This window comes from Neovison vison, chromosome 9, assembly GCF_020171115.1.
Source record: "Neovison vison isolate M4711 chromosome 9, ASM_NN_V1, whole genome shotgun sequence".
In the NCBI taxonomy this organism is placed as follows: Eukaryota; Metazoa; Chordata; class Mammalia; order Carnivora; family Mustelidae; genus Neogale; species Neogale vison.
In genome coordinates, this window is record NC_058099.1 from 72,648,826 (window position 1) to 72,662,619 (window position 13,794).

The 13,794-nt window shown below is 32.6% G+C and overlaps 1 protein-coding gene across 1 annotated transcript in view; it reads right to left on the reverse strand.

The window, feature by feature from the left end:
- Positions 1–12,717, reverse strand: part of ERCC6L2 (ERCC excision repair 6 like 2) — a 158,719-nt gene extending 146,002 nt beyond the window's left edge. Inside the window, exon 1 of the mRNA XM_044265744.1 lies at positions 12,663–12,717. Within this exon, the coding sequence (XP_044121679.1) occupies positions 12,663–12,702 (40 nt within the window). The 5' untranslated portion in view covers positions 12,703–12,717. The remainder of the gene's footprint in view (positions 1–12,662) is intronic.
- Positions 12,718–13,794: the final 1,077 nt, after the last annotated feature.

Here is a 13,794-nt window from a genome sequence, read left to right on the forward strand (position 1 = left end):
CTGCATACACGGGGAAAGTTAGAAAGTGACCACACATGCCCAGAGAAAGTCTCAGAAGAGACATAAGAAAACACTACATTTACACTTCAAGGTGTTCCTAGGCAGAGACAGCCTACAACAAATAAAAACAAAAGCAATAACAAAAACAGCAAGTTCTGGCGAAGGTAAGAATCTAATATCCTTAGTTACTACATTATTAAATTCAAGTGTCCAATGTCCAGTCAAAAAGACCACAAGACATACAAAGAAACAGGAAAGTATGACCCATTCAAAAGAAAAAAAAAAAAAACTGCAGTAACTGTACCTGAAAAAAATAATGGCAGATATACTAGATAAAGACTTTTTTAAAACTGTCTTTTAAAATGCTCAAAGAGGGGCGCCTGGGTGGCTCAGTGGGTTAAGGCCTCTGCCTTCGGCTTGGGTCATGATCTCAGCGTCCTGGGATTGAGTCCCGCATTGGGCTCTCTGCTCAGCGGGGAGCCTGCTTCCTCCTCTCTCTCTCTGCCTGCCTCTCTGCCTACTTGTGATCTCTGTCTGTCAAATAAATAAATAAAATCTTAAAAAAAAAATGCTCAAAGAACTGTAGGAAGATATGGAGAAAGTCAAGAAAATGATGTGGAACAAAATGGAAATTAAAGAGACAGAAAACCTAGAAAGAAAATGCAAAACGAAATGCTGGAGCTGAAAAACATAATAACTAAAATTAAAAACTCACCAGAAGAATTCAAAAGCAAATTTGAGCAGGCAGAAGAATAAGTGAATTTGTAGATAGGAGAATGGAAATTATTGAGACTGAGGAACAGAAAGAAAAAAAGATTGAAGAAAATTGAGCAGAACCTGAGGGGCCTGGGGACACAATAAAGTGGACAAATATATACATAGTGGGGGTCCCAGAAGGAGAAGAGTGAGAGAGAAAAAGGGCAGAAAGAATATTTGTAGGACTAATGGTTGAAAATATCCCAAATTTGATGAAAAACATGAATATAAACATCCAAGAAGTTCAGTGAACTCTAAGAAGGTGAACTCAAAGAGACCTACACCAAAACATATCATAATCAAACTTTCAAAAGCCAAAGGTAAAGAGAGACTCTTGAAAGCAACAAGAGAGAAGTAAATCATGACATACAAGGGATCCTCAAGATCGTTAGCAGATTTCTCATCGGAAAGTTTGGAGGCCAGAAGACACTGAGCCCATATATTCAAAGTGCAAAAAGAAAAAGAAAAAAAAAAAAACTGTTGACAAAAACTGTCAAAATTATCCTTCAAATGTGAAGAAATTATGACAATCCCAGATAAGCAAAATCAGGTTTGTAACTATTAGACATGCTCTGCTATAAATGCTTAATGGAATCTTGCAAGATGAAATGAAAGGGCATAAGACAGTAACTCAAAGGCTTATGGCAAAATAAAGTTATCAATAAAGGTGTGTACAGGGGAAATTATAGAAGTTAGTATTATTGTAACAATGGTTCATAATTATGTTTTATTTTCTACATGATTGAGGAAACTAATATATTTAAAGAAAAAATCATTAGTTATAAATGCTAGTTTTACTGTAACCTTTGTTTATAAGTCCAAGTTGTATTTTCTACATAATTGAGGAGACTAATTCATTTAAAAGAATTATTTATATGTGTGGGCACACAATGTATCAGTGTATAATTTTGTGACATCAAAAAATAAAAGGAGTGTGGACAGAGCTATAAAGGAGAAGAGTTTTTTATATTATTGAAATTAAGCTTGTATCAATTCACATTAAAGTGTTATAACTTAAGGATGTTAAATGTAATACCCATAGTAACCACCAAAGAAAATAGCTATAGAGTATAAACAAAAGGATATGAGAAAGGAATTTAAACATTTCACTTCAAAAAAAAAAAGTCATTTAAACACAAAAGAATACAGTAATGCAGGAAATGAGGGACAAAAAAAAGCTATTGGCATATGGAAAATAAATAGCACAATGGCAGAATAAGTCCCTCCTTGTCATTAACTATTTTAATGTAAATGAATTAAACTCCAGTTAAAAGGCAGAGATTGGTAGAATGGAGAAAAACACATGAACCAAAAAAAAAAAAAAAACCACATGAACCAACCATATGCTGTCTGCAGTAGACTCATGTGATATTCAGAGACACAAGTTAAGGGTTGCTTGGGTGGCTCAGCTGGTTAAGTGACTGCCTTCAGCTCAGGTCATAATCCCAGGTGTTGGGATCAAGCCCACATCAGGCTCTTTAGTGAGCAGGGAGCCTGCTTCTCACCTGCGACCCCCCATGCTTGTGCTTGCTCTCTCCCTCTCTCTCCCTCTCTCTGTCAAATAAATAGATAAATAAATAAATAAATAAAACACAAAACAAAGGCACCGGTTAAAAGCAAAAGGGTAGAAAAAGATATTCTATGCAAACAGTAAACAAAAGGTTGGGGAAGGAAAGGTTATGCTAATATATGACAAAATAGACTTAAAATCAAATAAGTTACAAGAGACAAAGAGATCTTATATATTAATAAGATCTCATTAATATTTAGACTATCTCCCTTCACTCATTTACCCAAGTGTGACAGCATAGTAAATTAGCTGATAGAAGTACCATAGAAAACTTTTTGCCCAACCAGAAAAATACTAATAAAGATGTATTATTCCAAGGAATTAAGTAAACTCTAAAAATCCATTACATATTCATAATAGAATCCTTTTTCCCAAAAGATTCCAGTGAAAGTAATGGAAATTACATTTGAATAATGTCTAGATAATGTAAAAAATGTAGATTTACTTTCACAAAGCAAGATAGAAATTTTAAATATCTGGCTTACATTAAAAATTGTAGGTTGAAAGATGTTTCCAGTTTTTACCCTAGGATGAAAAATGTTTTCAGATTATATGCTTTGTGGGATCCATTTCAAGTCTAAAATTCAATGTGATTTCTGTAAAAGAAAAATTTTCCCTAAGTTACTTTAGACCAAATCGCTTCATTATTTTTTACTTTACCTGGATTTCATTGCTTAAATTCTTTAAACAAGGCAACCGTTTCAAAAGAGAATTTATATACATGTTTAAAATATAAAAAATTACATTTTTTAAAGTATGCCTATGTACTTAATAAAGAGGGTTGCAAAAGTTTAACTCTTCAAATATGTTTCCGAAGGGAGTGACACCTTAGGAATCATGAAACAATGGTAAAAGGGAATTCTGTGGTCATTACAGGATGTGTAGACTTGAATGGGAATTTATTCTGAAAGCAAATATAATACTGTGCTTCCTTTGTAAGTATCATTTTAGCACATTGCCCTATATTTATCAATATATTTGAATGAGATGGCATGATCTGGGAATTGACAGTGTTTGGTTAGTAAGAAATTTACCCGAGGAACTAATTAAAACAGGGAAATATGAAAAGTGTGTAAAAGTTAAATGAGTTTATTTTTAAACTGGATACTATTTTTGTTAATATAAAGCAACTCTTTCAGGGGAACTGCTCTCTCCAATTTATGCATAGATTATTTGACAGACTGGTTGAAATATTCCATTCCACTTTTGCACAGTAGAAATGAAAAACCCAAAGAATTCATATTTTCAAGACTGTTAGCACCTTCTCAAATTTCAAGATTTCATTCAATTTCTGTAGAAAAACATGGGCTTTATTTTTCTTACCGTTAGTTATTTATATAGTTCATTTTTACAAACATATTCTCAATATCTAACAGCCTGAAATAATTGCATTTTCTTAAGGTCTTCTTGCATTTATCATTGTTGTTACAATAATGCCTCTTGTGGCTGTGAATTGTCCTGAGTCTTACCATATTCACAATCATGACAGGATCTCTTTTTTTCTACCAACCTTTTTATTGCTTTTCTTCAAGAAAGATTGTATCAGTTCCTAAGTCTGTGACAATTTACATATCTGTTAAAGTGGGACATTATTCCTGTTATTTTAGAAGGCAATTAGGAGAAGCAGAGAATATGATTTTGGGCTCATACATGGTTGTTTATTATTAGAAAAAAATTATATGACTAAGCAAAATAAGCCTAAAACCAGAACAAAGGTGATTTAAGCCAACAAAGCCCCCATTCTCTTAAAAAAACTTAGCATTCATTCATATGCATGGATATTCTTTTTTTGTTTATTGAGGTATAATTGGCAATGAGATATAATTGACATATTCTGTTAGTTTCAGGTGTACAACATAATGACACAATATTTGTATATATTGTGAAATGATCACAATGGTTAACATCTGTCATCTATGTATAGCTATAAAAATTTTTTTCTTGTGATGAAAGCTTTTAGCAACTTGTAAATATACAATATGGTACTATTAACTATGATCACCATGTTGTACACTACATCCTAAATGGATATTCTTGAAGGAAAAAAAGAAAACTATCACTTCTTTCCACTTTTAAGAATTTTAATTATTATATAGTGATAAATATTACTAGTCTAAAGGAGTATAGTACAAATCTTTCCATCTACATTATTCAAAACAGGTCATCCCTCCAAGCTGATCACAGTTTAACAGGGGAGAAAGGTCTGTAGACCAACTATAATGTGATAAATTATGTGTACAAAGGGTTGCTACATTTTCTACTGAAACTAATGTCTTTCAGGCTCCAAATATAAATATATAGACTAATGATAACTTGAATGATTCTTTTCCTAACTATGTATTTTTTTACATCATATATAATCCGTAGAATATTTTAATGGACTAACTCAGTTTAAATTCTATTAAATGCCTATTTCTTTTCTGCCATAAAAATTCTCTAGCTATTGGGGCATTGTGGGTGGCTCAATCAGTTGAGTGTCCAACTTTTGATTTCAGCTCGGGTTATGATCTCAGGGTTGTGAGACTGAGCCTTGTACCAGGCTCCATCCTTGGCATGTAGTCTGCTCGTCCCTCTCTCCCTCTGCTCCTTCCCCCATTCGCTTTCTCTCTCTCTCAAATAAATTCTAAAAATAATAAAAATCTTTAAAAAATTCTCTAGCTATTGAGAGAGATGACGAAATATTAGTAAATTTTATAAAATCTTAGAAAAGTTGGCAGTTCCCTTAGTGTCTATTTATTTAGTCATTCTTTCAGCAGATATTTATATAGAACACCTACCATATGTCAGAAACCTTGTTAGGTACTGAATATACACCCATGAACCACAAAGACATGGTCCCTGCCCTCATAAAATTAAAAGTTGACAACCTTTCCAAAATTGTAAGCTAAAATGAAGATTGCATCAACTCCCACATAGTTAATTAACACAGATTGCTATTATTGGAAAAATTTTTATAATCAGACCCCTTACAATAAAATTTAAGAATATCAAAATAAAGAAAAACTTCTGGAGAGAGATAGCAGATCACTCATATGTGAATAAATATTATTCATTTTAGATACTTCAAAAACTTCTGCAAGAGGACAACTAAGTTGTATATACATTTTTAGTACTGAAGGGGAGGAAAATCTCCAAAGCTAGTATTTTGCACACTTATCTAGACTGTCATATAAAGAAGAGAGTGCAATTAAAAAAAAAAAAAACACTCTACCATTCAAGGCCTCAGAAACTTTGCTACACAAACAATATCTTTAAATAAGAAAAAAAAGCACTCTTGAGAACAATAATAGTAGGATACTTTAGGACACCACTTTCAATAGTGGATAGAATAACTAGATGGAAGACCAATAAAAAGAAGAGTATACCTGAACAACACTGTGGACAAATTGGACCTAACAAACATACAGAGAACTCTCCTTCCAGCAACAACATAATACACGTTTTTCTCAAGTACACAAGGAATTTCTCCAATATAGACCATATGTTAGGCCACAAAAGAAGACCTAATAAATATTAAAAGACTGAAATCATACAAAGTGTCTTTTCCAATCACAATGAAATGAAACAAGAAATCAACAGCAGGAGGGAAACTAGAAAATTCATAAATATATAGACATTAAACAACAAACTCTTAAATAACCCATAGGCCAAAGAAGAAATCATAAGGGAAATTGAAAAAATCTTGAGAAAAATGAAAATAAAAACACAACATAAACTTACATGTTGCAGCAAAAGTAGTACCAAGTAGGAAATTTATAGCTGTAAACATATTAAAGACGAGAGATCTCAAATCAACAGCCTAACTTTACAACTTAAGGGACTAAAACAAGAAGAGCAAATTAAACCCAAAGCCAGCAAAAGAAAGGAAATAACAAAAACTAGAGCAGAATAAATAGAGAATAGAAAAACAATAGAGAAAATGAAACCAAGAGTTCTTTAAAAAATATCAACAAAATTGATTTGTCTTATTTTGACTAAAAAAAAGTAGACAGAAATAACTAAAATCAGAAATGAAAAGGAAGATATTACTACTGACATTACAGAAATAAAAAGAATTTTGAGAGAGTGCTATAAACAACTGTACACCAATGAATTCAATAACCTAGATAAGATGGAAAATTCCAAGACACCTACACTTTACCAAGACCGAATCATGAAGAAGCAGAAAATCTGAATAGTCTAGTTAAGGAAATTGAATCAGAAATCACAGGGGTCAACAAACAAAAACCCAGGACCAGATGGCTTCACTGGTGATGAATTCTACTAAATATTTAAAGAAGAATTCGTATCAATCCATCTCAAACATTTCCAAAAATTTTGAAGAGGAGGAACACTTCCTAACTCATTTTGTGAGGCCAGCATTATCCTGAACTACATTAAACTAAGAAAACTATCTATCAATATTTCTTAGAAATAAAGGCCTCAACAAAGTACTAGCAAACCATTTCAATGGCATATTTTTTTAAAGATTTATTTATTTTAGAGAGAGAGAGAACAGGGGAAGGGACCGAGGAAGAGAGAGAATACTGAAGTAGGCTCCCCATTGAATGCAGAGTCTGACACAGGTTCCATCCCAGGACCCTAGATCATGACTGGAGCTAAAATCAAGAGTCAGCCACCCAACTGACTGAGCCACCCAGGCACCCCATAAATTCAACAATATATTCCAAAGATTATATACTGTGACTAAATGGGACTTAATCTGGAGTGCAAGGATGGCTCAACATATAATAAACAATGTAGCAGACCATATAAACAAAATGAAGGAAAAAGCAAAACAAAACATGATCAACTGATGCAGAAAAACATGACAAAATTCAATACCCTTTTATGATGGAAAACACTAACAAACTAGGGACAGAAAGAAAGTATTTTAACATAATAAAGCTCCTTTATGGAAAACCTACACCAAAAATCATATTTAATGGTGAAAGACTGAGTGCTTTTCCTCTAAGATCAGGAATAAAGCATGTATATCTAGCATGTTAAATAGGAATTTAACATAGTACTGGAAGTCCTAGCCAGAGGAATTAGGCATGAAAAAGAAATAAAGTGAATCCAAATTGGAAGAGAAGAAGTAAGATTATCTCTATTTGCAGATGATATAATTTTATATGTAGAAACTCCTAAAGACTACATACACACTCAAAAAAGGTGTTAGAACAATAAATGAAGGGGTGCCTGGGTGCCTCATTCAGTTGAGCATCTGACTCTTGATCTCAGCTCTGGTCTTGATCTCAAGGTGTTGAGTTCAAGCCCCACAATGGACTCCACGCTGGGCAGAGAGCCTACTTAAACAACAACAATAGCAACAACAACTAATAAGTGAATTCAGCAAGGTAGCAGGATACAAAGTCAAAAATGCAAAAATCAGTTGCATATATGTACACAAGCAATGGACTATCTGAATAATCAAAGCAATTCAAAAATGGTCAAAGGATTTTTGTAGATAATCTCCCCAAAGACAGTATGCAAATATCCAGTAAATACATGAAAAGATTCTCAACATCACTAATCATTAGGGAAAGACAAGTCAAAACCACAATTAGCTACTTCACATGACACCCATTAGAATGGCTATTAAAAACAAACAAAAAAACCTAGAAGACATCAAGTGTTAGGATGTGGAGAAATTGGAAGCCTGTGCATTGGTGGTGGGACTATAGATGTAAAGTGGTACAAATACTATGTAAAACAGTTTATCAGTTCCTCAAAGACTTAAACATAGCATTATTGTAAGATTCTAGACTTCTAGATTTTAGAATTATCATAGATCCAGCAATTCCAGTTCTGTGTATATTTCCAAAAGAATTAAAAGTACAGACTCAGATATTTGTATACTCATGTTCATAGCAACATCATTCAAAATAGCCAGAAGGTGAAGCAATCCAAGTGTCCATCATTGCATGAATGGATAAACACAATGTGGTATATACACCATAGGATATTATTTGGCCTTAAAAAGGAAGGAAATTCTGATGCATGCTGTAACATGGATGAACTTTGAAAACATTTTACTAAATGAAATAAGCCAGACACAAAAGAACAAATAGTATATGACTCCACTTAGATGAGACAGTTAGAGTAGCCAAATCTGTGGAGACAGAAATTAGAATAGTCTTACACAGGTGCTGGAGGGAGGAGGGAATAGGAACTTACTATTTAATGGGTACATAGTTTGAGAAGATGAAAAATGTTCCTGAGTGGGAGAGTAGAGATGGTTGCACAAAAATGAGAATGTACTTAACACTACTGAATTGTACACCTAAAAATCGTTACCTGGTAAATTTTGTCTTATGTGTACTTTATCACAACTAAAAATAAAAATCATTAAAATGATAAATTTTATGTCATGTATATTTTACCACAATTAAAATATATATAAAAACTTCTGGAAGAACTCTAAAAAGAGAAATTCAGTATGATGTTAATAAATATAGGAAGAAAGAGTAAGCAAGTAATTTTTAAAACTCATTATTGCCCAAAAAAATAAACAAATTTTTTGTTAGAACAAAAAATAAAGAATGAAAAGGAAAAAAAGAGGGAAAAACACATAACAATCCAAAACGGAATTTCTAGATGATATAAACTAAAACATTTCAGAGAGGGGCTGGAAAGAGATGAGAGAATACTAAATGATTTGTAGTGTTTGAGGAAAGGTATAGATACTGATAAACTTGGGAAATAGAAAAATTGGAAAAAGTGTAACAATAGGTCTTAATAAGTAAGAGATAACACATTAGAAGAATAAAGTTAGAATGTCAATCTCAAACCAGTAAAATAAATTTTTATCTGTTCAGAAGAAGGAAAGAATACAAAGAGGAAGTATGAAATGCAGAAATAAATCCTGTTATAACAGTAATTACAGGAAATGTAAAAGATGGATTACAAAACAAAATGCTGGATTATAAAACAAAATATTGGATTACAAAAAAATGCTAAATGTAAAAATAAAAGACATCTAAAACAAAAAGATACAGAAAGGTGGAAATTTACAAGGTGAAATTGAAAAAATACACTAGTAGGGAATATACTGGTGGGAAAATATACTAGTAGGGAAATATAAAAAATAATCATAAAAAGGACTAACCTGCCAATCTTATGATCTATCAGAAGAGAATTCAAGGCAAAATATTATAAAAGGCAAAGAGCAACATTATATAGATAGATGATAGATAGATATACAAATCAATAAAGTAAAGCAAATCAGGATGTTTAGCGAAGATGCTGGGCACAAGGTCAATTTTTAAAAGTCAGTAGCATTTCTCTGTACCAGCAATGAGTATCTAGAAAACATAATAGAAACTATGCTAGTGTCTGGTAATAAACTTTTAAAATAATATGCAAGCTCTCTATGGCGAAGTTTTCAAGCCCAATGATAAGATACAAAGGTAGAAACAAATGGATAAATAGTGATAAGATCACTTGACATTCAAAAATACTTGATTATATTGAATACATGTATTCATAAATATATGTGTTCATGGGACCATTTTAAGGAATATTCAACTTGTAGCAGCAAGTGAGGCTGTAGGCAGTCTAGTGTACTTACAATCATTTTCTTCTAGTCTAGATTTTTAAGTAAATATTGGTCAAGGGATTTGTCCTTAGACTCTTTGTATTTGCCCTTCCTTCAGCTTGACTCTTCTTCCCCTAGATATTTTCAGGGCTCACAGTCCGAGTTTATTCTGATTTCTGTTGAAATGCCACATTGTCAGAGGCTTCACTGAATCCATCTGTTTAAAAAGAACACTCCCATCACTCATCCAGGGTAGGGACCATGAATCCTTAAGTGACTTTGGCAGGGTCACTTTCTTGGCTTTCTTGGCTTTTTACCAGGGGCTGGATACCAGATCCAGACCATTGACATCTAATCAGTAATGAAAGGAAGAGGAGGTATGGGTGGGACTTTACAGCACCTATCTTTACCTGATATTACATTTTATGTTTTATGTGTTCATTGTCCATCTCCTTTAAGCACCATGAGGGCAGTGACTTCTTGCTATTGATTCTCCCTGTTATGGGCACAGCACATAGAGTACTCTTGGACATAGTAGGCACTCAATAAATATTTGTTGAATGAATCACTTGAATATGTACAAGAATAATTTATTTCTAGTGGGCAAATATATTCAAGAAGAACATCAATTAAAATTAATTTTTGGCAAATTAGTAAATTAACTTTTAATAAACTGATTTTTAAAATACTGCCCTCCTCTATCATCAGATAATATACCTCAAGGTCATATTAGCTGTCTATTTAATTTTCAACTTAAATGACTAATTGAACAGATAAAAAAAATATCTCCTTTTCTGGTTATAAGTCTTTTCTACACTATATATAATGATTTTTGGATGCAAGATGCTGCATGATAATTCATACTGTACAATTTGCTGTGTCTTTTTATAACTGAATTTATGCCCTCTGGACCACCAACATATATATTTATCTATAAAAGGCTAATTTCCTCTCAGTATCTCGTTAAGAGGTAAATTTTGAAAAGACTGAAATGTGGCCCTAAAAGAGGTATTGTGCATAAAAAGTCACTCAGTCATAAATAAAAATTCTGCTTTCATCTTATTTGAGAAGAGCTTAAAGAACTAACATCAATTGTAATAGATTCGTAATTACTTTAATGTGCAGTCACTCTGAAACCTTCCAGACATAAGTTTTCCAGGTACTCATAGCTTAGATTAATTAAAATGTCACAATTCTTTAGAGACTTCATGTTACTCATTACATGTTATAGATGTACCATATAGCTTTCCCTCACACTTAGTTGGAACACTAAACAGTTATTTTTATAAATGGTATTTTTTCATATATTCACATTATGTATTATTACTCCAGAAGCAGATAAACTGCAGTCTAGATAATTCTAGGACCTACTGCCTATCAGGACAGAAAAGTTTATTTAATTAAAAGTCATAGATTACTGAGAAAAAAAGATCGCACATTGACAGAAAAAGACCAATTTTTAGTATAGTACACCACATTCTCAATGAAAATGTTTGGGTGACTTACAAGAATGCAAAGGACTTGAATATGAATGACATGATTCAACTGGCAAGTGGGTAGTATATATTTTGCTCAGAAATTATAAGTCATAGGAAAGAGGTATTACTTAATGCCACTTATAGTTATATTTTATGAAATCAGATAGCCTTTAGTCTATTGAGTAAAACCAAGTCCTATCTATGTACAAACAATGATTAAAAAAAAAAAGCCAATCTGAGTGGCTGTAACTTGTATAAAATGTTTAAAATGGATCTAAAGACTCACAATTCACAAGAAATACACAGGAGAGGTAAACAAGTTTAACACGAAGAAGAAGTAATCAAACAGATCTGGAAGATAGAGCATTGCACAAAACAACTGGCCTGGACATTTTACAAGTTCAATGCCAAAGAAAAGAAAACGTGTGTCGAGGAGTGGGGAGTACTGGGGAGAGTTCTGTTCTAAATTAAAAGAGATTAAAGAGACACCAAAAAAACCAGCTATACAATATATTATATAAAATATATTTCGGCAAGAAATGAAGAAATTGGCATATGGTCTGGGTATTGGATAATATTATACAATTACTGTTAATTTTTTTGAGTTGTGTTAATGATATGATCATGCAGTGGAATGCCATTTTTTAAGAGACACAGCTGAAATATTTAGGGAAGAGTATTGTGAAGTCTGCAACTTATTTTGAAATAGATTCAACAAACATACACACAATATGCACACAAGCCTCTATGGCAAAATGTTAACAAATGTTGAATCTAGATGGTAGGTATGTGAGGGATATGAGTGTTTGTTGTACTTTTCTTTCAAACTTTCTATATGCTTAAAAATATTCATAATAAAAAGTTGAAAAAAACACAAAGATTATTTAAGCAATTTATAATAGAAGTTCCTTTTGGAATTTTAAAAAAAGGATCTAAAGGAATTCTCTATGAAATCTAGAAAGCTAAGCTCAAGAGTGAACAAGCACTCTTTACAAAGAATGCAGTCGGTTTGTTACTAAATAAAATGCCAAGAAAATAATGGTAATCATCCTTAAGACACAGGCAGTTGGCCTTACAATATCAATTAACTGTTTCTAAGTATTATGTATATTCTCAGGATAAAGAAGGATGCCAATGGCTTAGAGTGCTACATAACTTTAAGATCAGAGAAGTCAGCATATTAATTATCTTTGCTATGATAAATATCCAAACTTTACAGAAATTTTATATAAGAGTCAGATGAAATTCTTAGTATAAAATCTAACAATCTTTGTAAGCATAACAACTAGGTGGATATTTTACTATTTAGCTAACACAGCACATGAATGAGTGAGTTTACCAGAGTAAGCGTGGTTCTCGCTGAAATTGTGTCTTGGCATCTCTGAATTACTGGATTAAGTGCAAAGGGCTTCCCCAGAGGATGCTTTTTTTTTTCCCCAGCCCAGGCTGGAGAAACAAACTGAGTATCAAACCAGTCTACCTGAAATATAAAAGTGAAACATTAAGCTAAAGAAATATCTGTTAGTGTTATACAATGGTGATAAAAATTACTCCCTTAATATCTGGCATTGACATTGAGACAATACTAAGCAGTGGGATTGAGGGTAAGTTATGTATTAATTTAGGGGCTGTTGACAAAATGTAATAATAATTATATAATTTAAAATAAAGTTCATGCACAAACTACATCATACACTGTGATCTAAATTAGTATGAAAGATCTATCATTAAATAATTTATGCCACATAATTTTAATTGTCCTTGCTATTCACTCTGCAATTTATACTCAATTACTGTTTTTTTTTTTCTGTTCATCTTATTCTACCACCCTGCATACCTTTCTGTTTTCTTTGATTTTTCTCTTCACTTTAAATATGTTTGGAAAATCTATCATGATATCCTGTTGTTTCCAACAAGCTGAGTACATTGATAAGTTCTGAGTCATGGTCCCTCCTCTATTTTCTCAAACCCAGTCTACCCCCTACAGTGTTCCTGCCAACCCTTCTCAAGTGTCTTGATAACCCAAATATGCTCTTTAAACCCACCATGAATAATAAAGAAGGTTTTCAGGAATGTTAGGAAGAGAGGACGTGCCTCTCATGGCAACCTAATATTAAATATTAGCTTTCTAGTTACCTTAAACTGAATGTAGATTTCCACCTTGCATGCAGAAGCCCACTTTTCAGTCAGCTGCATTCAGAGACTGCTGGTGCCTGTTTCTTAGGAGGAATGTTCTTATTTTTCTAAAAATCTGAAGCACAAGAAAAAAGTATTATTCTTGGGTGCCAAGTAAAGAACTCTTTAAAAAGAACTCTACAGCAGCAGAAAGGCAGCAATAAGCACTTTGCATTAATATAACATTCTCATCTCTTGAAAAGAATGTTTCCTAATATAGAAGTGGTTATTTGTTAAAATTGAGGTAAAGGCCATCTGAAAGGAAACTTCTACACAGCAACTCATTTCTTCTACTG